The sequence below is a fragment of the Nannospalax galili genome, unplaced genomic scaffold (assembly GCF_000622305.1).
Source record: "Nannospalax galili isolate Female #2095 unplaced genomic scaffold, S.galili_v1.0 scaffold252, whole genome shotgun sequence".
Classification (NCBI taxonomy): Eukaryota; Metazoa; Chordata; class Mammalia; order Rodentia; family Spalacidae; genus Nannospalax; species Nannospalax galili.
Genome location: NW_008333886.1, coordinates 3285547 through 3308910, shown reverse-complemented (window position 1 = coordinate 3308910; position 23364 = coordinate 3285547). Strand labels below are relative to the sequence as shown.

Sequence of the window (23364 nt, the reverse complement as noted above, 5' to 3'; positions counted from 1 at the left end):
CTAAGGAAGTCATTCACTTTTTGGGGTGTGGTTAAATGGTGAGGTTAGGGTTTCTTTTCTTTGGTTTTAATCCTTGCTTTCCATATACTTTTTCTCTCGTGGTTTATTTTATCAGGTTACTGAGGTTCGGAGAACTGCTGTGTTTTGTTTCAACCTGAAGGCTTAGCCCAGATTTTGCTCTCCGTGGAAGGGAGGATCCGTTGATCCAATCACTAGGGTGTTCCTGGCACCCAGAGTCAGGCAGGCGGGCCTTGGTTGGTAGTGGGGATGCAGGGCGCAGCGTCAGCGATGGGACACGGGAAGGTTGGGCGGCAGCCCCGCGGGGCACACAAGGGGCGTGGGAGAGCCGGCCCAGGGTGGACCCGAGACCGCTTTCCTGGGGAGTGAGCTCCCTGGCGGCCGCAGTGAGCGCAGGGCAGGCTCGGGCAGCTCCCAGACGGCCCCGGCGGTGATAAAACTTGAGAAATAACTAGGAGGGGCCGCCCGGCGTCTCCTCCATCCAATCCCTTGTGAGGAGAGAACTTGCTCCGGGCAGAGAAGCCAGAACGAGGCCAGAGAGACTTCCAGACAAGCTGCGGCGAGAAACGCACCTCCCGCGCCTCTCGGCTTCGGCGCCCAGCTCCCGCGTCCTCCAGCCGCTGTCCCCGCGCGATGGCCATCGCCGGGTCCCGGAGTCCGCCGTGCTGGGCGCTGCGCACGCAGCTGTTGCTGACCCTCTGGGTGAGACACCCGCGGGTGCAATTGGATGGGGCTGGGCATGCGGACCCGGTGCATCCGCCCAAGGTCGCTCCCCGGACCACGGTAGAGCGCAGGTGACCGTGGAGCGGTGCAGCGCAGGTGCAAGTTCAAGTTCAGTCTGGAGGGGTGAAGGGCGAAAAGGATTTTTGAGGGACTCCTCGAGACTCAGTTTGTGGGTTCTGGGTCGCCGCCTGTGATGTCTGAATTAAGAATTGCCTTCCGGCTTCTCTGCGCGGAGGTGTCCTGGTCCCAGGTGGGCTACCGGTGCGATTCGAACTCCTCTCAAAGCTCAGAAACTGGGCTGGCGATGCTGACCCCGGGCGTCTTTGTTGCAGAGGGAGAGCAGAGGGTTTTTGTTTTGTTTTTTTTTTTTTTTTTAAGGGGGGTGTTCTAGTTATTTAGAATACTTGACTTAGCAAACACAAACGTGAAATGGGACCCCAGGGACCGCCTGGTTCCAGCCGCACACTGGGACCCCAGGTAACCTCCGGTGGGGACCTTAGTGAGCTCAGAGGCAGAAGCTGTGGCCGTGGGTGCCAGCGTGGGGTTGCCTCTGAGAAACGGGGTTCCAGGCTATGGCTCTCCTAGAAAATCTTAAAGGGCTCGCCCCAGCTGCCACCCGCGCCGTCTTGCTGGCCTGTACCCTGTGTACCAGAGCTCCAGGTGTGGGAATACTGCTTAAGGGTTTCAGTGGGAACGCGTGGGGTGACGGTGGGGAGGACTGGGGTAGCCAAGGTATAGGCTGAGGGTGGGGTGCGGTTGGCGTCCTTCCTGTGCTCTGGAAAGCGCTGAGCTGACACAGAGCAATCTGAGGGGTAGGTACACAAGGTCCTGAAATTCCGCCGCTGAGCAGGCAATCCGCCTGGAAGGGAAGTTAGTGACAATTCTCCAAGAACTCAGGAGATTTGAAGGGAAAGACTAGGAATTCTCAAGGCACCATGGCCCACACAACTTCATACCCAGGGTAGCACTTGAACTAAGTAGAGGAGCTGAGGACAAGACCTCTTCCCTTAGCCAAAGACAGGCAAGGGATCCAGAGGCCCTAGGACCCAGCCTGTTTAGGGAGCCGGTCCTCTGGGACTGGCAGATCTTAGTTATTTGTTGTTTGTTTAGAGATTAGACAAGACTGATCTTGAACTAGCTATGTAGCAGGAGGCCGGCCTTGAACTCCTGATCCTTCTGTCTCTACCGTCTCTGTGTTGAGGCTTCAGACACCCCTGGTTGCTGGCAAACACAGTCCCAAGTTCTAAGAATGGGTTTGAGCTTTGTCCTCTCTTTATATCAGGGAGTTATGGACATTGGATTGGTAGTCTTGATCTGAGATACATTTATGGACAAGAAATTGTACACATAAACGCCCTGATCTGTCTTACAGACTTCCCAAAAGTGACAGAAGATGAACGAGTTCTTCCATGAAAGCATGAATTTAGTGTTTTGTGCTTTCCCTGATCATGGATTAGGGAAGGAAGAGAAGAAACGGACAGTGTTTGGTTTTGAGGGTTTATGTTAGCTGGAGGGGAAGGTTCAGAAAGTCACAGCTGAGTAGGATGCTGGTCCAGGCATCCTGGATGGAAAGTACTTTTCAGTCTAAGCAGAAACAACTCTACTCTGCCTCCTGCCATGCTCAATCAAGGTTATTTTTAAAATAAATTTCATGGGGTTTAGGTTTAGCGCATACTTAGAGACTTGCATATTGGAGCATACACACAGCTTGGCCTTCCTTGATCAGCAGCCCACCGTTTCCGAGTGTTAATTCATGACTGTGCTTTTGACTCCAGTATTCCCAAAGTTTGAGTACAATATTAAGAGAGCATTTTAGAAACACTTTTCATTTTGTAGAAATTAATCATGGATCTCTAAAAACAATGGCCTGTTTGGAGGAGGGCTATTTCAAAGCAAGCCTTAATTACAAATCGGAGACTTATTAACAGGTTAGCTCCCTCCTGTCCCTCCCAAGGAGCTGTCCCTGCAGGTGGAGGAATCTTCCCAAATACAATTTTTCTTACATACATTTCCCAACTAGATTCTGAACTGCCTCAGAGTACTATTTCGGAGAGTGGGGGGGAGGATGAAGAGGAGGAGAAGGAGGACAGGAGAGGAGAGGAGGGGGAGGAGGAGGAAGAGAGGAAGAGGAGGAGAGGGGGAGGAGGAGGAGAGGAAGGCAGTCCCAGCTAGCCTGGAACTTGCTATGTGGACCAAGCTGATCTTGGACTCACAGAGATCTGCCTGCCTCTGCCTCCTGAGTGCTGGGATTAAAGGGATGTGCCACTACACCTGGCAGGAGTAGGGAGAGGAGGAATAGGAGGAAGAAGAGGAAGGGGAGGAGGAGGAGGAGGAGAGGAGGAGGGGGAAGAGGAGGAGGAGAAAGAGAAATTAGGAAAAGAATACTTGGCAAGTCAGTATTCTGAAAGCCTGGAGAGTATTTTTTTTTCCTCTTTGGGATGGTGAAGCTGACTTGTGCTAGGTCAGTTGTTTTCTGTATGCCACAGATAATGGGATCCTTTGTCATGTGTTTAGTGCTGTTCTGTGTATCAAATCTATCCTGGAAGTCTCATTATCTATTGTAATTTATAAATGCTATGCGCGTGGAGACAGTCTATCATTTTACTAGAAGGGCTTTTCTTTCACTCTGGCTCCCAATTCTCACCTCCCTGCCTCTGAGTATGTGGCCTCTGTGTAACTCGTGTCCACAGATGTATCTTCCATCTTTTCAGATTGTACATTATCAATTAACGAAATAATGGAACTGCTTTACCAGGAAGATTTTTGCTCTTGACAACATTAGACATAGTTAAAACCAAATGGAATATAGCAATTATATTGACTTTTATTAGTGAAAGACGATTAAGGCAAACACAGTAAGTAAAGGACAGGTACTTTTGTTTTAAAGCCTTATGTGGAGAAAGTCACAGTTTAAGCAGGGCATAGTGGTGCATGCCTTTAATCCCAGGACTCAATGCTCCAGAGGCAGAGACAGGTGGATCTCTGCCGGTTCCAGGCCAGTCAGAGCTAAATAGCAAAACCAAACAAGTCAGAGTTTCCATATATATTTAGACTGATGCAGCATCATCTTCCCCTCACCCCACTGAACCTCAGCCTCAGGGGTGCTAATCAGCTGCCTTTAACAAAGAGGTTATTGATTTTCATGTTGAGATGACTAGGTCTTGAAGCAGCTTCTGAACAGCTGAATAAATGTAAGCTGTACACTTTAAACTAATTTTTAATATTTTATTATTATTTAAATTATATGTGCACCAGTGTTTTATTTACATATATGTAAATGCACCCTTGTCATGCAATACCTGAGGAGGTCAGAATAAGGGTTGGATCCCCTGGAACTGGAGTTATGGATGGTAGTTAGTTGCCATGTGGGTGCTGGGAATTGAACCTGGGTCCTCTGCAAGAGCAGTCAGTACTCTTAACCCCTGAGCCATCTCTCCAGCCCCAGCCTATGCATTTTTTTTGACCTGGTTGTAAACCCCATGTCAGGTGCCTTCCACATAAGGGCACCTCTGGTGACTTTCAGTCAAGCTTATCCTTTAACCACAAGGCCCATCTTACAATGAGTTTGGTTAGAAGGAAATGTATTAGCATCATCTACTGAGACTACCGTGAGGCAAATCTTAGCATTTACCCTGGAGGTGGCAAGAATTTGAATGACAGTATTTCCATTTTGTAGGGTAGTGTCCACAGGAGAAAGGACAGGTTTGAACTCTTACATCACTCGCCCCATCAAGGATGCTTTGACCTTAGGCAGGATGTCAGTGCCCTCAATTCCCCTTCTTTCCTTAGCACCGATAGTGAATCCATGCTGAGCAAGTACAGCCCTGGTCTTTCTTGTCTCTCTTCTTTGTTGGAGAACCGTGTCATTTAGAAACTCTTTCTGGGTTCACTTCATAAAATTCAGTAACAAAGGAGGAAGCTGCCGATAGCCTCTTTAATTTTTTTCACCCTTCTTTGGCATTAGATCTTTGAAATGGAATGGTATTTCTGAAATTTTTGCAATTGTATCATGATCAAAATTTATATAGATTGTAAAATGAAACAAAACCATTTATTTTCCCCAAATTTTAGTAGGGGGAAATTTATTTATTTTATTTATTGATGGGTTGATTGATTGATTGCAGTGCTAGGGACTGAGCGCGGGGCTTTGTACTTCTAAGCAGGTGCTCATCACTTTTAAAAACTGTTTGTTACATTTTAAGACTAATTTCAAGTCTATATTTTTATATACAAACCAGATATCTGAGATTACTCTTGAGAGTTTTTTTTAAGTAAGTTTTTTGTATGCTGTACAAAATTCAAATTTTTGCAATTGCATTTATTTATTTAGTATGTGTGGGGTGTATGCCATGATGCATGTGTGGAGGTCAGAGGGCAGCTTGTGGGACTGGTTCTCTCCTTCTATTGTATAATTCTTAGGGATGGAGCTCAAGATTGGTGGCAGATGACTTTACTGGTTGGGTCATCTGCCATGTGGCATTTTTCAGCTGGGCAGCCTTCTACAAAGAAGTGAAATTTAAAATACCTTTAAAGGTCATTAGTTCATCTGGTTATTATAATGCCTTTGTATTAAAAAGTATTACATGCATTTCTCTGTGTACGTGTTTGTGCAGGTGTGCATGCCATGCACATGTGTGGAAGTCAGAAGACAGTTTACAGGAGTTGGTGCTCTCTTTCCATCATTGGGTTCTGGGGACTGAGCTGAGATCATCAGATTTGGCAGTTGGTACCTTTACTGAGCCACCTCACCTGCCCATGTTCCACTTTTGATGGAGCAATATTTTATAAAGAAGTGAACTTTAAAATACTTTTTAAAGGTTGTTAGCTCATTTTGTTAACCTAATACTGTCTTTATATATTAAAAAATTTTTTTCATGCAGGGCGTGGTGGCGCACTCCTTTAGTCCCAGCATGTGGGAAGCAGAGGCCGGTGGATCACTGTGTGTTGAAGGTCAGCCTGGTCTACATAGTGAGTTCTAGGCTACCTGTGGCTACAGGGAGACCCTGTCTCAAAAAAGACCAAAGAAATTATTACATTTATGTGTGTGTGTGTGTGTGTGTGTGTGTGTGTGTGTGTCTGTACCACAGGTATGTGTGGAGGTCAGAGGGCAATTTGGAGTAGTCAGTTCTGTCTTTCTACCACGTGAGTTCTGGAGATTGAACTTGGGTTGTCAAGCTTGACGGGAGACACCTTCATCCATGGAGCTACCATGCCTGCCTAAACACACTATACTCTTCACAGACACCAGACCTATAATAAGTGAATTTTTCCAGAATTATAAGGAACTGTGAATCTTTTTCAAAGAACAAAGAATAAAACTATTTTTACTTCAGTTTATGAGGTTTGTGTGAAGTTAGAAAACATTCTAATGTCACCTTAGGCAGCACATAGGAGAAAGGTAATAAACAGCAGCCAGTGAAACCCAGTGCACTAAAAAATCGTATGCATGGAAGGGTTGCTTCAGAAGAGCAGAAAATACATTACTGCATCTTAACATAGCAGTAATTTGTCAACAGAGAAAAAATGATCATTTCAAAATGAGATTTTAAATGTATTGTTTAAAGAAATTCTTAACAAATTAGTTGTATCGAACTAACTGTTTAAACCCAATGAAATATACTTGGTAAAAATTGATCAGGGCTGGAGAGCTGGCTTAGGGATTAAGAGCTTCCCTTGCAGAGGACTCAAATTCAGTTCCCAGCACCCACAGCAGGTGGCTCACAACCACCTGTAACTCCAGCTTCAGGGGGATCTAATGACCTATTTTGGCCTCTGTGGGCTCCTGAGCTCAAGTCCACACACACACACACACACACACACACACACACACACACACACAGAGAGAGAGAGAGAGAGAGAGAGAGAGAGAATTAAAAATAAAGTCTAAAAATGAATGAATGAATGAATGAATATAATGAAGAAAAAAGACTCAAAGATAAAATGATAAACATTTTCTTTAAGGCTAGAAACAAAGTGATTGTGATCCTTAGAGCCATTTCCTTTAAGCATTCTATTGGAAGCCTTAATAAACACATAAAATATATAAAGGAAATAATGGAAGAAGTTTAGTACGGAATGGAAAGAATTCCAGTGGACATTGTGCCATGAGAGCAGCTCTGTGGAAGATCCAACAGTGTTTGTTCAGAAACCACTGGAATCAATAAAAGCCAGCAAGTTTCCATATTTAAAAATGATTCCTAATGCTATCAACAGACAGAATATAGGTTAGGAAGAATCCTGTTCCTAGTATGTGGTCATTAATATACTTAAAAGCACTCTAACAAGCTGGGTGTGGGGGTGAACACCTGCAATCTCAGAACTCAGAAGATAGAGACAGAAGGATCAGGAGTTCAAGATCATCCTTAGCTATAAAGCAAGTTCAAGGCTAGCTGGGGTACATTAAACCCTGATTTTTAAAAACAAAACAAAAATAACTAAATAAAACGATCTATAAAAACATGAAAGAGCTGTATAGCAAAGCTTATAATACTTTATTGAAAGGGAGAATGTAATTCACAAATAAGGGATAGAGCATCATGTTTACCATCTTCAATAGCCCTAGCATGTCAAATTCTCATTTAAATGGAAACAAAATGAAAAATATAAATGAGACATGGTCAGTTGATCACACATTTTCTTTGAAAGACTTGAAGGCTGAAAGGAGCTTCTTTAAAGGAAGACGATAAGGTTTGGGGTCACCAGAGTGAACTCCAAGATATGACAAGATGTTGTGTTGAGTAACATGATGAGCACTGATGGAGGCATAGATGCGTGCACTGAGACGATGGCGGAGGAAGCTCAGAAACAGTCTTCATTTGGGTTCAGTACATGTTATGGTATACCACGGAGCTAACAGGATGAATGAAGAAAGGAACTGTCATTGTGAGGGTCCTGAGCCAGACGGTGAGCTCTGTAGCTACAGAACGGATCAAATACCTAAAACGAATCATGCATAAGACGTGTTTCATATGGGCAAAAGATTTAAAGACTAGAACTAAATTTACAATTTTAGAAGAAAATATGAGCAGGAGTTAAAAATTAAATCGAAACCCAAACCAGACGGAATTATGACTACAGTTGATTAAAAATGCAAAAGAAATCAATATTAAGTAGACTAAAATTGTAGCAATATCTAAAAAAAAAAGCCACAAAATGAGCCAAATAGGAATCTTAAAACTGAAAAACCCTGCAATTAAAAAAAATAAATGAAGCCACACGTGGTAGCGCACTCTTCGATCTTAGTACTCAGGAGGCAGAGGCAGGTAAACCAGTGTGAGTTCAAGGCCAACTTGGTCTATGCAGTGAGTTCCAGAGCTAGGAATACAAAGTGAGACCCTGTCTCAAAAAACTAAGGGAGGATTTAGAGGTAGAAATAGAAGGTAAATGGCAAAGAAAGTGAGAAAAAGTGCTCAGTCTCAGAAAGAATTAAGAGAATGTAAACGAGGCAGTTATCAGATACATAAATCCATTGTATATGAGGATCGGAGAAATAGATTCCAGTGCTTTGGATGTGTTCAGCTACATTTATAGTAATGCACTGGCAACAGATTATCAGTAACCGGTCAGACTTATAGTGTTTTCAGGCAGCATAGAAATTTGTACTGTAGGTATTTGAATGCCTTCTACTTGCATGGATACTCAGTTTAGTATCACGTAGAATAAGAAAAAGGAAAACAACGTAAATAATCATCAATGTAAAGAAATGATCAAATTATTAATAGTATGAGAAATTCAGTTACTAATAGTATATATCAATATTGGATATAATAAGGATCTTGAATTATGTAACATTTCTACGTACAGTTACTGACGGATTATTATGTTAGCCTTTTAAGTACATACATACACACAAGCACCTATGTGTTTCACACTTGATTATATCAGAGCTAAAATCCTTTGTGGTTATTATTATATTTTTCTGAAATGCTTGTCTGAATTTGTACATCTGAAAGAGCCTTGCTCTGCCAGTTGGTAGAGATGGTAAAGGACTCATGCTGCTATCAGTGATGTACCCTGTTTTGCTTAAAGAAGTCATGCTGAGGTATAATTTGCGGTCTATGAAACACAGTTCTAGGATGTGAACAGTTCAGTGAATTTCAGTACGTTTTCAGAAAGCTCAGTGATCACCACAGTCTAAAACTGGAGCATTTCTACAGCTTTTACAAGAAGCCTCAAGCCCATTGTCAGTCTCTTCCTGTTCCTGGCCAGCAGCCAGGAAACCACTAATCTCCTTTGTATTTCGCTAATTGCCTTTTGGGGACTCTGCACATTTATGAAGTGATACAAATACAGCCCCTTTTATGTCTGGAAGAATCTTAGTCATGGGTTAAGTATTTGCAGGTTTATCCATGTTGTTGCCTGGATTGGTACTTAGATTTTTTAAAATAGCTGAGTAATATCCCATTGCATGGACAGATCACATTTTGTTGAGCTGTCTACTAGCTGGTGGACATGTGGGCTGTTTATGCCTCTTGATCCTTATAAATAGTGCTGTGATGGACGAACGTGTGCAAGCTTATGTGAACACAGCTTTCATTTCTTTTAAATAGAGTGGAATTTTTAGATCACCTCTTTACTTGATGCCTAATTATCTCAGAAACTGCTAAACTATTTCCCGTATGTCTACAGCATTTTACATTTCCACTAACCATACATGAAGTTTCCAGTTCCTCCACATTCTCAACAGCAATGTCATTTTTAGCCACTCGAGTAGGCATCTCCATGGTTAGGTTTGCACTTCCCTAGTGCCTTATGCTGTTGGACGGTTATTATTTGCTTAATGGTCATTTGTGTGTCTTTTTGAATAATAGCCATTCAAATTCTTTGCCTATTTTTGTGTTATTATCATATTGAGTTATAAATAACTTTATACATTATGGAGACATCATTGATAGTGATCTGACTTGAAATATTGTCTCCCATTCTGTGGGTTGGATTTTCAGTTCCTTTTATGTGAAAGAAAATGTTTTAAAATATCAAATAAGTCCTGTTTGATCCATTGTTATTTTATGCTGTGCTTATTATATCTAAGAATTTATGTCCTAGTGTAGGATCATGAAGATTTATACTTAATTTTTCGTCAAAATTATCTTAGTTCTTAAATGTAGTCCATTCTGAGTTAATTTCTGTGCATGGTATGGCTTAGGGGCTCACATCCACTTTTATGTAGAAGAAAATCTAATTGTTCCAGTATCATTTTAAAAGTGATTTCTTTCCCTTGAACTTTCTGGAAGCTAACTATAAGTAAAGGCCAGTTTCCAGGATGTCAGTTCTATTCTATCTGTCTATGTATTTTGTTAATATTATTTGGTTTGGGTTATTTGTAGCTTTGAACTATTTCAAAAGTAGACAATGTCAGTCCTCCAAACTTTTTCTTTTCTTCACAGTGCATTTTGGGTTTCCTGCACTTCCATAAGGACTAATTACCAACTTTTTCAAAAACGGAAACTGGGAATTGACAGAGATAAATTTTGGATGGCTTTGGAGGTTATATCTTCTGATTCTATGAAGATGGATGTTACTCTCCTTATTTGGTCTTTTAAAACTTCTTTTGCCCGTGTTTCATTATTTTCAGTGTCATCTTGTACTTCTTTGATCAAATTTATTCCAAAACATTTCATCCAAAATGGAATTAAAAAACCATTATTTTTATTTTGTGTGTATGAGTATTTTTCCTGCATGTATATAAGGACCTGTATCATGTAATGCCTGTGGAAGTCAGAAAAAGACTTTGGATCCCTTGGAACTGGTGTTACAGATGGTCATTCACCACCATGTGGGTGCTGGGGACTGAACCCATGTCCTCTAGAAGAGCACTGAGTACTCTTAACTGTTAAGTCATTGCTCTAGCTCACCAAAAGGAATTATTTGCTTAGTTTCTCTTTTATTATTATTATTGCTACTGTACAGGAATGAAATCTATTTAAACAAAATACTATTATTTGTGTGTGTGTGTGTGTGTGTGTGTGTGTGTGTACACACACATGTGTTTTGCCATGCTTATGGAAGTCAGAGGACAAGTTGGTGGGAGTCAGTTCTCTTTTCTTTTGTTGTATGGGTTCTGGGGATTAAGCTCAGGTTGTCAGATTTGGCTTGGCACCTTTACTCAGTAAGTTCTCCCGCCAACTCAAGCAATCCATTTTGTGTGTTTGTCTTATTTCCTACAGTCTTGTTGAACTCATCTATTTGTTTTGGTGGTTTTACTGTAGGCTCCTTAGGATTTTCTATATACATGGTTGTGATATCCACGGACAGAGAGAGCTTATTTCTTCCTTTCCAAGCCTTTTGCATATCTGGATTAATTTATTGGCTAGGAGATTTGATATAATGCTACATAGAAGCAGTGGGAGTAACATCATCGTCTTCTTCTTTCTAATGTTGGAGGAAAACATTCAGTCGTTGTCACCTAAATATGAAGCCAGCTGTCAGGTTTTCATTGATGATCTTTATTAAGAAAGCGTCCTTCTGTCCCTGGAATGTGGGGGGTGTTTATCATAAACACAGGTGGAAACTGTCAATTTTGTCAACTGCTTGTTCATCTACTGAGATGATCATGTGACTTTGTTTCTCATTCTCTACTGAACTAATGTGATGCTTTTAAATGCCTAGGTCTTCAGTTTTGCTGGTGAAGCCTGTAAAGAGGTGATATTAAATGTACCATCGACACTAGAGGCAGACAAAATAATTGGAAGAGGTGAGAACTTCCTAAATAGTTGTTTTGAAACAGAAACTTAGTTTTCTTAGTCTGCAAAATCCATGATATGTCATCTTTGCATTCTGCAGTTGGACTCTCTGCTTCTAAAGAGAGATGATTTAGTATTATCTTAAAGTTTTTGTTCTCATAACTGAATTAAAAAAATATTTATTTTTATTTTATATGTATGCCCATGGAGGACAGAAGAAGATGTCAGATCCCCTGGAACTGGAGTTACTGATGGTTGTTAGCCACCATGCAATTTCTGTAATTTGAACTCAGATATTCTACAAGAACAGCTAGTGCCCTTAACTGCTGAGCCATTTCTCCAGTGCCATAACTGTTTTATTTTGCAGTTGATTCTAGTGCAAGTTTTCTAAGTCATGTTTTTGTTGTCATTGATGTTTTAACAGTTTACAATATCAAGTCTTAAAACCTTTTTTATTTATTATTTTTATCTTATGTGTATGTGTGTATTGCCTACATGTGAGTAAGTGCATCCATGTCATGCAATGCCCACGGACGACAGAAGAGGCCATCGGATTCCCTGGAAAGAGTTACAGACAGTTGTTAGCTGCCATGTGGTGCTGGGATTTGAACCCAGGTCTTCTGCAACAACAGCCAGTGTTCTTAATCGCTGAGCCATCTCTCCAGCCCCAGTTTACAATATCACACTTTTAATGCTCTAGGGTTCTGAGCATTGCAGAAATATAAAGATTGAAGAAAATCAGGGCAGTATTCTTTTTTTAAAATTACATTTTATTAGTTTATTGTGTGTGGAGGGGGTGCACAATGCACATGTGCGTGTGCATGTGTGTGGGCATGCAAGTACTATAGCACACATGTGGAGGACAGAAGACAACTTGTGGAGTTGGTTCTTTCCTTCCATCATGGGGGTCCTGAGATTGAACTCAGATTGTCAGACTTGGCAACAGGCTCCTTTACCCCTTGTGTCATCTTGCCAGCTCTGGAGCAGTATTCTGTCCAGAGGTAGCTTTACGGAGAAGCATGGAAAGGTGCTCCATTCTCAGAACTGTACATAATTGTTCATCATCCTTTTCTAAACGGAGCCCTGAAGAGCTGGGGAGCCTGTCATTCTCAGCAGCTGGGCAGCTGTGCCTAGCTTGACTTTTCATGTAGTTGAAGGAAACCACCATGAATTTTAGAAATATTACTTTTTCAACAAAGTGATTTTTTCTTAAAATGCCTCAGCTAATTTTATTAGACCAATAGCACCTTTTTTTCCCCTGTGGGAAAGAAGGAAAGAAAGGATGTGAGGAGAGGTGGGGGGTTCACTTGGAAAACAGGCCAGAAGGAATCGTTCAGTTGAAAATATGCACAGGAAAGAGTATACGGTTAGCCCTTGAAAGTGTTTGCTTCTTTTTGGTCAAGTACCCACCTGTGGTAGACTTGGGTCAAAATCAAGATACAGACACAGCACAGACATTCTCTGGGCTATGCGTGGTTGTCTGAGGATTATCAGTTCAGTTTCTGTAAAAGTAGAATGGGATGGGAGACAGCTGTATTTGATACATATTATTGTCTTTTATTAGAAGGCAAAATTTCCAGAGCGGAAAGACACCAAACAGAGTTCAAGTGGAGAGCCATGGAGTTGTGTCTCTGGGGGTAGAAGGCACAAAACTGTGCCAGTAGAAGAACTCAGAGACTGATCATCTTCCTTGGCTGTCTGGCTCATCCGTCCTTTGTTCTTTGTGCTTTTGTGTATGTTCTCTGACTAATGACAGGTGCATCTTAGGAGACTCATGGTGCATTGTTAAGGGAAACTTCCTCGTGTTTACTCAGGTGCCTGTGGGGGTGTACAGCTTAACCTTGTCATGAGTGTAATATAAGTACCTCTTTAATTGGAAGACCATTTTCGTAAGTCTATTAGAAGCACATTAAAGCTTGAACCTTGTTCAGTAGAAACATACAGTCAAGAACCAATTTTTAACTAAAAGAAAATTATTGTTTTTAAGAAAGTAAAAGAACTAGCAAGGCATTTGGCAAATGTGAAGTGCTTGGTTTATGTCATTTCACTTCATGGTTTTGCAGGAAGGTCATATATATTACTTTAACATTTGTTTTCCTTTTTGCATGCTTTTCCTTATGACTTGGACATTTTCCCTGGCAGTTAATTTGAAAGAGTGCCTCCGATCTGCAGACCAATTCAGGCTAAGTGATCCTGATTTCAGAGTTCTAGATGATGGGTCAGTATACACAGCCAGAGCTGTTGTGCTGTCTGATGAGAAAAGATCGTTCACCATTTGGCTTTCTGACACGAAGACACAGACTCAGAGAGAAATTCCTGTGCTCCTGGAACACCGGAAACAGGTATTCAGCATGCACGGAGCATCATCAAGCTTGTGCTTCTTTTCCTTAAAACACCACAAAAATGGCAAAGAAGACCAGAGGATAAATCACACCTTTTCCTCCGCTTTCCCCCTCCTCTTCCTTTCCCTCACTTTTGGACCTATTATTTTTCTTCCCTTCTCATCCTCTTTATCTTGCTTCATCTCCCCTTTTGTTTGTAAATCCTTCTCAACACTAGGTACAGACTGGTCTTAGCTTACCTGTGTTAAATGGAAATGATGCCACTCTGTGAAGGTTTTTTTGATCTTTAAAGTCCAACTAATGGCATTTGTGCTCCAGGGTCAGGTTGGGAACTGATCCACCTTAGCTTCTAGGGTTTCTTTTCTCTTTCCCCTCCCTCCCTTTTCTTTCTTTCTTTCTTTCTTTCTTTCTTTCTTTCTTTCTTTCTTTCTTTCTTTCTTTCTTTCTTTCTTCCTTTCCTTTCTTTCTTTCTTTCTTTCTTTTCTTTCTTTCTTTCCTTCTTTCCTTCCTTCCTTCTCTCTGTCTCTCTCTGTCTCTGTCTCTCTCTCTTTCCTTCTTTTTCTTTCTTTTTGCCTTTTTGAGACAGGGTCTTCCTGTAGCCTCAGCTGGTCTGGAACTTGCTATGTAGACCAGGCTAGACTCAATCTCACAGAGATCAGCCTGCCTTTGTCTCCTGAATGCTGGGACTAAAGGCATGCACCATCATGCCCAGCGCCTTATTAGGCAAAAACTTAATCATGAGGTGTAGTATTATGAAAATAGTCATAAAATGATGGAAGGTTTAAATTGGCCTAAACCTATCTGTGTTAATGAAACTGATAAGGCTAATTAAATGACTGCCTGGCACTTTACTAAATATTTAATAAAATTAACAAGTCACAATTAATAACTGCCATGAAATCAAATGTCTCCCTTTGCTACAACATGAAATAAAATGAGTACCACTGAAACATCTGTGGAACTTTTTGCAGTGATAGAAACATTCTAGAAGCACTTGGCCTACAACTAGCGCAAAGGAAGGTGAGAGCTTTCCACTTTGCCTAATTAGAGTTAGCATAGATGGTCACATGGTAGTGGGTGTCAGTGGCTACCATAAAGGACAGAGCAGGTAGTCGGGGCAGTGACAGAGTGCATTTCCATTCTCTGGGTCAACTGAGATCACGGGGTGAGAGGAGAGAGAACAGGTAAGTGCTGTGGAGACTGCTTCAGGGAGGACATGTGCTCTACCTCGCTGGACAGAGCAAGGGGCTGACGGTAGAGTGACGAAAGGATGGTCAGTGTCAGGAAGACACTCTAGTTTTGAAATCTTTAAGTTCTTTCTTACACTTGGAGTGCAACAAGGCTTTATGAACTGGTTTCAGCTTGCACATGAGTGCTCCTAAGACTGAACTGCTAAGCAGATTTAGGTTTCTAAGATGCCTGCTGGTTTAAGACGGAGCAGGTGCTGATGCTCCTGTTTATTTATTTCCCCATTATCTAAATTCAGGTATTGAAGAAGAGACACAGTAGGGAAACTGTCCTCAGGAGAGCCAAGAGGAGATGGGCACCAATTCCTTGTTCAATGCAAGAGAATTCCTTGGGCCCCTTCCCACTGTTTCTTCAACAGGTAGGTGCACATTCCTTGTGAGCAGAAGGTCTATTTTATTGCAATTTATTAAATCTTTAATGAGCATTAACAAAACAAGCAGCTCTAACTAATGTTCACAAAGTGTACTTTACTAATTTTTCCCTTCCTGCGCTCTGGGAGACTGGCCCTCAGTCACGGGGGTCTCATGGTCCTGATGAGGATTGACAAAACCAGCATAACATATTTCTAGCTTCAGTTTTGTATAGTTTATATGACATTTGGGGCAGAGGTGGTTTACAGGAACCGGCTTCCCATAACCCATGCACCATTCAAGCCCCGCCTGGAGTGTCCATCAGCGTTCATGTGCTGCATGGCTTTAGTGTCTCACCCCTCTCTGCACATGCCTACTCTCTCTGCAGGGGGCCTTCCTGCTCCGGACTAAGCCCATGCTTTGTCCCTGAGTTCCAGTATGCACCCCCATCTGCTTTCTCTTCATAGGGCAGGAAGCTCTACCCCTCTTCCCAGGGTGCTCCTCTCTTGCCCTTGTGTGGGTTACTCTCTGCTCACTCTTCGGAGTTTTGAGTAATTTCCGGGTGTAACGAAGTGAAGGAAATGAGAAAAGGCTGAAGTGTTCATGACAAGAGACAGAAGCTGCAGCCACTGTGCGATCTTATTACTCACTCTGACACATAGTTACTGTGTATCTGCTGCTTGTTGTGTACACACTGCTGTTGGCACTAAGGGAAGAAGAAAACTGAGCCCTGGTCCTCACTGCCAGTGGTTTATTGGCGCCAGTGAAGGAGAGAAGCAGGTGGATGATTACGGTGCTTTCTGAGATGGCTGAGGGGGTGAACATCAAGCCTTGAGCTAAGGGACAAAAGCGAGGAAAGACTGAGAGGAGGAGACACTTGAGGTGGGTCGTAGAGGATAGGAAAGTCTCATGCAGGTAAATAATTATGGAGGAAGAGGGAGTGCAGAGGTGAGAGCAAGCAGAGCTCCCAGAAGGAGCTCCAGAGCTCAGTCCTCTTGGGTATGATGAGGGCAGAGCCAGGCCATGAGGCTGGAGAGGCAGCGTCTAGACCATGACGGGCAATGTGCATTCTGACAGGGAGTCTGGAGTCAGGGCCCTGGCCTTGTGATTGCCTTTCCCACCTTATGTTTGTAAAAGTTGTGGTTGCACAACTCTTTTTTACTATTCTTTAAAAATATTTTATTTATAATTTTTATTTTATGTGTATGAGTAGACTGTCTGCACGTATGTAAGTGCACCCATGTGGTGCAATGCCCACAGATATCAGAATAGAGTGTCGGATCCTCTGGAACTAGAGTTATGGGTTGTTTATAGCTACTGTGTGGGTGCTGGGAATTGAACCCAGATCCCCTGCCAAAACAGTGGTCTTAACTGCTGAGCCATCTCTCCAAACCCTGGTTGTTTAATTCTGATGGCTTCATCTGTGTGCTGGTTCATGTTTAAATATTCTTCCGGTCACTCTTACGTTCTGTTCAGTGTGAGATTTTTCTTCTTTGTAATAACAAACACAGGGGAAGCATACTAAGAGTGGTTTTGAGTAGTTTTAGCTATGACCTTGTTAAACCAGTTACTTCTTAGTCCCTATATCCTTTGTGAACACGCACATACTTCCCTTTCACCACCTTCCTGAAGCAAATACTTCCTTCATCTGTGTTCTTTTTTTCATTTTAGTCTTTTTGAGACAGGGTCTCCCTGTAGCCCCAGCCATCCTGGCTCTCACTATGTAGACCAGGCTGGCCTTGAACTCACAGAGCTCTGCCTGCCTCTGCCTCCTGTCATCTGTGTCCTAAGACACCAGCTGCCCCACTTTCTGCTCCTTCATTGGCTTCTGCTTTTAAATTTTATTTTTATTTATTTTTATTTTATATGAATGAGTGTTTTGCCCACATGCATGTAAGTGCACCTGCATATGCAATACCCATGGAGGCCCAAAGAAGGGGCCAGATTCCTAGGACCGGAGTTACAGATGGTTATTAGCCGCCATGTGGGTTCTGGGAGCCAAACCTGGGTCCTCTGCAGGAGCAGCCAGTGCTCTTAAACTCCGATTCATCTCTCCAGCCCCTGGCCTCTACTTTTAAAATCTTTTTTCTTCCCCCTTTCTTTCCTTTGCACTCACTAAGCTAATTAGTTCTTTTTTTGCTGCTATTGAAGGGAGAAAGGGCTTATTCTGGCTCACAGCTTGAGCGGATGCAGTCCATCATGGTGGGGAGGGCATGGAGGCAGGAGTGTGAGGTGGGAGGTCACAGTCCACAATCCGGGAGCACAGAGTATATAGGAAGGAGGGCCTGCCTATCAAACCTTGAGGCCTGCCTCCAGTGACTCCCTTCCTCCAGTGAGGCTCCACCTTCTAAAGTTTCCACAGCCTCCCAAAACAGTGCAACCAGGTAGGGACCAGATGTCCAAACACAGGAGCCTAGGGGTCCAAAATAACATTGTAATTGACTCTACGTGTTTATTATTTTTTTCTTTCAGGTTCAATCTGACGCAGCACAGAACTATACTGTTTTCTACTCAATAAGTGGGCGTGGAGTTGACCAAGAACCACTGAATTTGTTTTTCATAGAGAGAGACACTGGGAACCTGTATTGTACTCGACCTGTGGATCGTGAAGAATATGATGTTTTTGATGTAGGAATTTTATTGATACATATTACTTGATATGAGCTGTCTTTCTTCTGGTTGTCCATCTCCTCGTTTCTTTTCTGCACTCTGGTCTTAGAGGGGTATCTTAAAGTCAAAGGCAGGTAAAGTATGCAATATTTTGGAATGTTTGGCCAGCACTTAATTTCAACTTTGATTAGGTAAGCCTAAAACAAAGCCAAATTTATTTGAATATAAAACCCAGTGTATTTTTAGGAGGTTGACTTTGCTCATCAGGCACTTTCTCTGGCCAGTAGTACATTTTCACCTCTCAAGAACATGTCCACAGTTGATCTTTCTCTACTGTTCTAAGTTATTTGCGTTCGTTCCACACACATATCATGTCTGAGAACTAGATAAGGAAATAAAAGTGGGAGACCAAGTCCAATTAAAGATTAGTAGTCTAGTGCTTCCATGTGGGAAAGTATATAAAGACAGTAAGGGGTGACTCATATAATTTTCCCGAGATGAACGTGTTATGGTATTATGAACCAACCCTGAGTTTGGTCAGGAAGGATTCTCCATAGGAAAAATGGATTCTGTTTCTAGAAAAAGAAAGAGATGATGAGGAACCAATCTGACCGATGTCCTCATCCTTTGTTTTCGGTTAGAAAATGTTCTGTTCAATGTCACAATTATATGCTGACGTTACGTTTCCTTTGGTTAGTTAGCCATGAGGATATTAGTAAATGTGCTTTGTTAGAAGAATGATTTCAAATATGCAGTCTATGGGGTAAACAATAAAAGCTTCGGAATGCCAAGACTGGGAGTGGCTGCTTTATAGATTATGCAGTGTTTTTTCCAATGGAAACAAATTAAATTGTTCTCCCCAAAAGGCTTACTGATGACAAATTACGCAGTGTAATCTGAGTCTTTACAAGGACACTGATTGCCTCAGAATAATGTTTATAGAGAGTCGTCTCTGACCTTTGCACTCTGACCTAGGCTTTATTTGAAGTTGAACTGTCTCCTCCAAATACTAAGTGCCCTTGTGCTATGAGGTTCTCTTTGTCCAGTGCTGATACTTTGGAAAGCATTGGCTTGCTATTGAAAAGATTTGCAGAGAGGCTTACAGGGCATCTTGTCTTCCTTCTGCTCGGAGATTAATTGGTGAAGTTGCTTGTTCCTCTTTCGCAGCTGATTGCCTATGCATCCACTGCAGACGGGTATTCTGCAGATTTACCTCTCCCGCTGCCCATCAAGGTGGAGGATGAGAATGACAACTACCCTGTTTTTACAGAAGCCGTGTATAACTTTGAAGTTCCTGAAAGCAGTAGACTTGGTAAGATTATTGTCATATTAAACATGTTTGCATGCATTTTTAGACATTGGGATGGTGTGTGTGTGTGTGTGTGTGTGTGTGTGTGTGTGTATGTGTGCAGGTACACATGTGAGCATGAACATGAGGACCGGAGGGCAACCACAGCTGTCATTCCTCCGGTGCCATCTGTCTTGCTTTTCGAGACAGTACATCTCTCACTGGCCTGCAGTCACTACGTGCTAAGGCTGGCCGGCCTGCATGATCTAGGGATCCCCCTGTCCCTGCCTCCCCTGGACTTGGATTCAGGCACACCCCATCATGCTGAGTTCTTTATTTTTAACTGTGGGTTTGGGGAGCAAAACCAGGCCCTTGTGCTTGTAAGGAAGCACTTTACCGACCAAGGTATCCTCTTGTTGGGGTTTATATATCCATGGCCACTCCATCCTGATAGAACACAGAGCTAGGGTCGACTTATCAGAAGCACAAACACTATCCATTCTAACTAACATGCACCTCACCAGGTATGACCTGATCTGCAGTCATAGCGGGTACACATCCATCAGGCTATGAGTCTTACTTCATTTTCTCATTGTATGGTTTTATCACTCTTCTTACCTCCAAGACAGGACCCAAGGGTAGAATGAACAATAAAGACATAAATTGGTATAGATACTTCAGTGGGTCCGTAAAGAGGTTTTACATGATATCCATGGAATATGTAGTTTTTAAACTCTTTAAAAATACTGTCTGTTGTCTTCACAATGTAATTTAGAATAAGTACTAGGTTAACTGACGGACACATAGATCACATAAGCTCCCTCCGAAGCACTCCCATTTAATGTGGAAATCCAAAATGTTCCATTTCTGTGGCAGCCTTGTGCCTTCTTTTTGACACTTGCATTATGAAGAATAACCACAAAGCTGGGATGGGACTCAGGGATAAAGGATGGTCTGTTTGCCAGGATTTCCAGCCATTGCTTACATATTCACTACATTGTATCTGCCTTTCTTTTTCATATTTTCCTTTGCCAGTTGGATATCTCCAATGTTAAACTCTTTATTACAAATATGTACAATTAAAAAGTAAAGATTGTTTGGCGTTTAGGAAGTATTTGTCTTCATGCATGCTCTCAATAATTCACTTAGACAACTCATGGAGTTCTCTGACCTATAAACAGTTGATTATGTCAGGCCAGCTAGGCTGTTCTCAGCTTAATTTTGTGACCCCATTTCATATCTCCATTTCTCCATTTTCAAAAAGAGGTAATTATTTTCCATTTTACCTTGATGATTCTGTTTTTCTCCAGTAGAGAAGAGTGAAGGATAAATATGGATGCTTCCATTAATCCAGATTACTTGAAGCACATCTTACCAGTAGGTTCAGACCAGTTAAGGCTGTGAAGCTGTTGAAGGAGGATAAATCAAGTCAGCCTATCAGAGAGTGAGAGCAAGAGTGAGAGTGAGTGTGAGAACGTGCACGTGTACCCACAAGGCAGGGGGAATGGCTAGCCTAAAGAAGGTCATTTTGAGGGATGGTGATATGGCTTAGCAGGCAAGGGCATTTGCTGCCAAGCGTGATGACCTGACTTTGATTCCCAGGACCACATGGTGGAAGGAGAGAACCTCAAGTTGTCCTCTGACCGCCACCCTGCCCTAAAAAATAAATATAATTTAAAAAATGTTCAACTTGCTTATCTTTATAGCTGTACTAGAAATGAATTTTAATTTAACTATTAATCAAAAGTCCAGTAAAAAGCAGAATTATTTTAGGAGACATGGCTTATGCCTTCATCTAAGTTTATTATTGCAATATGTGGGAATATGTATTGAAATTATTTATTATTTTAACTTTGCTTGTTTGTTTTTGAGGTGGATGTTGCTGTGTAACTTAGGTTGATCTCAAATTCCCGATTCTCCTATCTCAGTTTCTTTAATTCCATGCATGGGTTAATGCCCTGCATTGAAGTTCCTATTGATTGCCATTTAAGTCATCATTTTTAGTAGTCTGCTATCAAATATTTTAATCTGTGAGGAAAATACCTTGGTTCTCAATGCCAGAATGTCTGGCTCCTCCATTTGAAGTCCTCTTCTGTCCTGTGTAAAGACGTGATCCATTTGGTAAGAAAAATGTAAATTAGATTTCTACCACTGTTCTTGCAAGTTAAAAAGTGTATACAGTTCCAAACATTTGTTGTTGTGGAGATTCAAAGCTGTTTTTAAACACACAGGTACTGTAGTGGGAACGGTTTGTGCCACGGACAGAGACGAACCTGACACGATGCATACCCGCCTGAGGTACAGCATCTTGGAGCAGAACCCACGATCACCTGGGCTCTTTTCTGTGCACCCGAATACCGGCGTCATCACCACTGTCTCCCACTACATGGACAGAGAGGTAGTGTGTCACTGCAGAATATCGTTTCAAACTGGATTTAACCCTCTTTCCCCCATTTACTGTAATTTGCCTACTCTATCTTATTTTATTTGAAGCATAAGAGTGTAAGAATTCCTGGCATGTTTTTTGGTGTTTAAAACATTATTCCTACTTCTTTTTATAACAGAAACCATAAGTCATAGAAATACAGCTCAATCGGTGTTTAAAAGGGAGGAGAAAAACGTTTCTTATGAAAACTGTTGAGTATTTTTATTTTATTTTATTTATTGTGTGGCTAGTTGGTTCCAGATCATCAGTAAAGGCTTCAATAGTCATGTAGGACAATATAGTTTTACTTGTTTTGCGGATATTGTTCACATTTGGATCCCTTATTCAGTTAGTGTAGATGTGTGTACTTTTTAAAAGGGAATTATTAGTTGGGATAAAATTAAAATTATAAAAGATTTATTACATTATTTGGATGATAGTACCTGTATATGAATAAGTATGGGGCAATTTATGCTCAAGCCCTTTGTTTGAATATCACTTGCTCTTTATAATTACCGGATTGACTAAAAAATCACAGTGACCAGTCGAGACAGGAGTGTGATGGTCAGACAGACTGATTGACTTGCCCAAGTCAAATTATTCCACAGAGTCTTCTAATATTTTGCTGTTACTATTTCTGTCATGTCCACCTGTTAAACTCAGAGTCACACATTATTAACCAAAGTGGATGGATCAATTTCACATGTTCAAAATAACTTTATTGGAACACTTTGATGGTATACCCACTACAGCTTGGATCAAATAACTAGAAAGACTGATATAACAGAGGGAAATACAGTAAAAAGAAATCAATGGAATTTGACTGTAAACAAAAAAGGAAGAATGTGAGAATTTACTGACAGGAATATAAAGTAGTGCAAAGGTTTTAAGTGCCAATATTGAATGTTGGAGCATTTATGTTGTAAAACAGGTAATGACAGTAACTTACTGGTTACTTTCCTTGTTGCCGCAATAACTTACTTGACAAAAGCAACTTAGGAAGGATTTCTTTTCTCAGAGTTCAAGGTGCAGTCCATCCTGACAGAGAGGGCATGGTGGCGGGAGCTGAAGCGGGTGGTCACATCATATCCACCGTCAGGAAATAGAAAGGGATGATGCTGGTGTTCAGTTCACTTTCTCTTTTTTATTCAGTCCGAGGAATGACTCTGCCCGTATTTAGGTCGGGTCTTCCCACCTCACTTTACCCAGTCGAGAAGCTCCCGCAGAGACATGCCCAGGGCTGTGGTTCCATGATTAATTTAAATCCTATCAAGCTTACAAGTCATCACAATAGTAAATGGGAAACTCTTAAGGCACAGTGTGGATACTTATATATTCTTCTAGTATGTAAGATTGATATGGTAACTAAGTCAAAATGAGTCTTCCCTCATTTATGCAAATTAAAATAGATGAAGTTAAGCAATATGCAATAATTAAAGCCTGCAAAACTTGTTTGCTACATTTTAGAGGCCAAACCCTGCATGTTTGCCTGTTGAAAAAAAATCTGATGGTGTGAGATCAAGATCAGCCTGGTCGACATAGTGAGTTCCAGGCCAGCTGGGGCTATGGGGAGACCCAAAAGAAAAAATCACTAACGGAATTTTGTCGGGGCAGAGTCATTTTGTGCAGCACAGCACAGGGAATGAACAAATGAGACAAAAGGAATGCAGAATGGATT

General features: G+C 41.7%; 1 protein-coding gene across 2 annotated transcripts in view; it reads left to right on the top strand.

The window, feature by feature from the left end:
• The first annotated feature begins 354 nt into the window (after positions 1-354).
• Positions 355-23364, top strand: part of LOC103730574 (desmocollin-3) — a 47001-nt gene continuing 23991 nt past the window's right edge. For both annotated transcript variants that reach the window (XM_029561484.1, XM_017797089.2), the window contains exons 1-7: positions 355-720; positions 11350-11434; positions 13566-13765; positions 15252-15371; positions 17836-17991; positions 19141-19285; positions 21493-21659. In XM_029561484.1, the coding sequence (XP_029417344.1) occupies positions 652-720; positions 11350-11434; positions 13566-13765; positions 15252-15371; positions 17836-17991; positions 19141-19285; positions 21493-21659 (942 nt within the window). In that variant the 5' untranslated portion in view covers positions 355-651. The remainder of the gene's footprint in view (positions 721-11349; positions 11435-13565; positions 13766-15251; positions 15372-17835; positions 17992-19140; positions 19286-21492; positions 21660-23364) is intronic.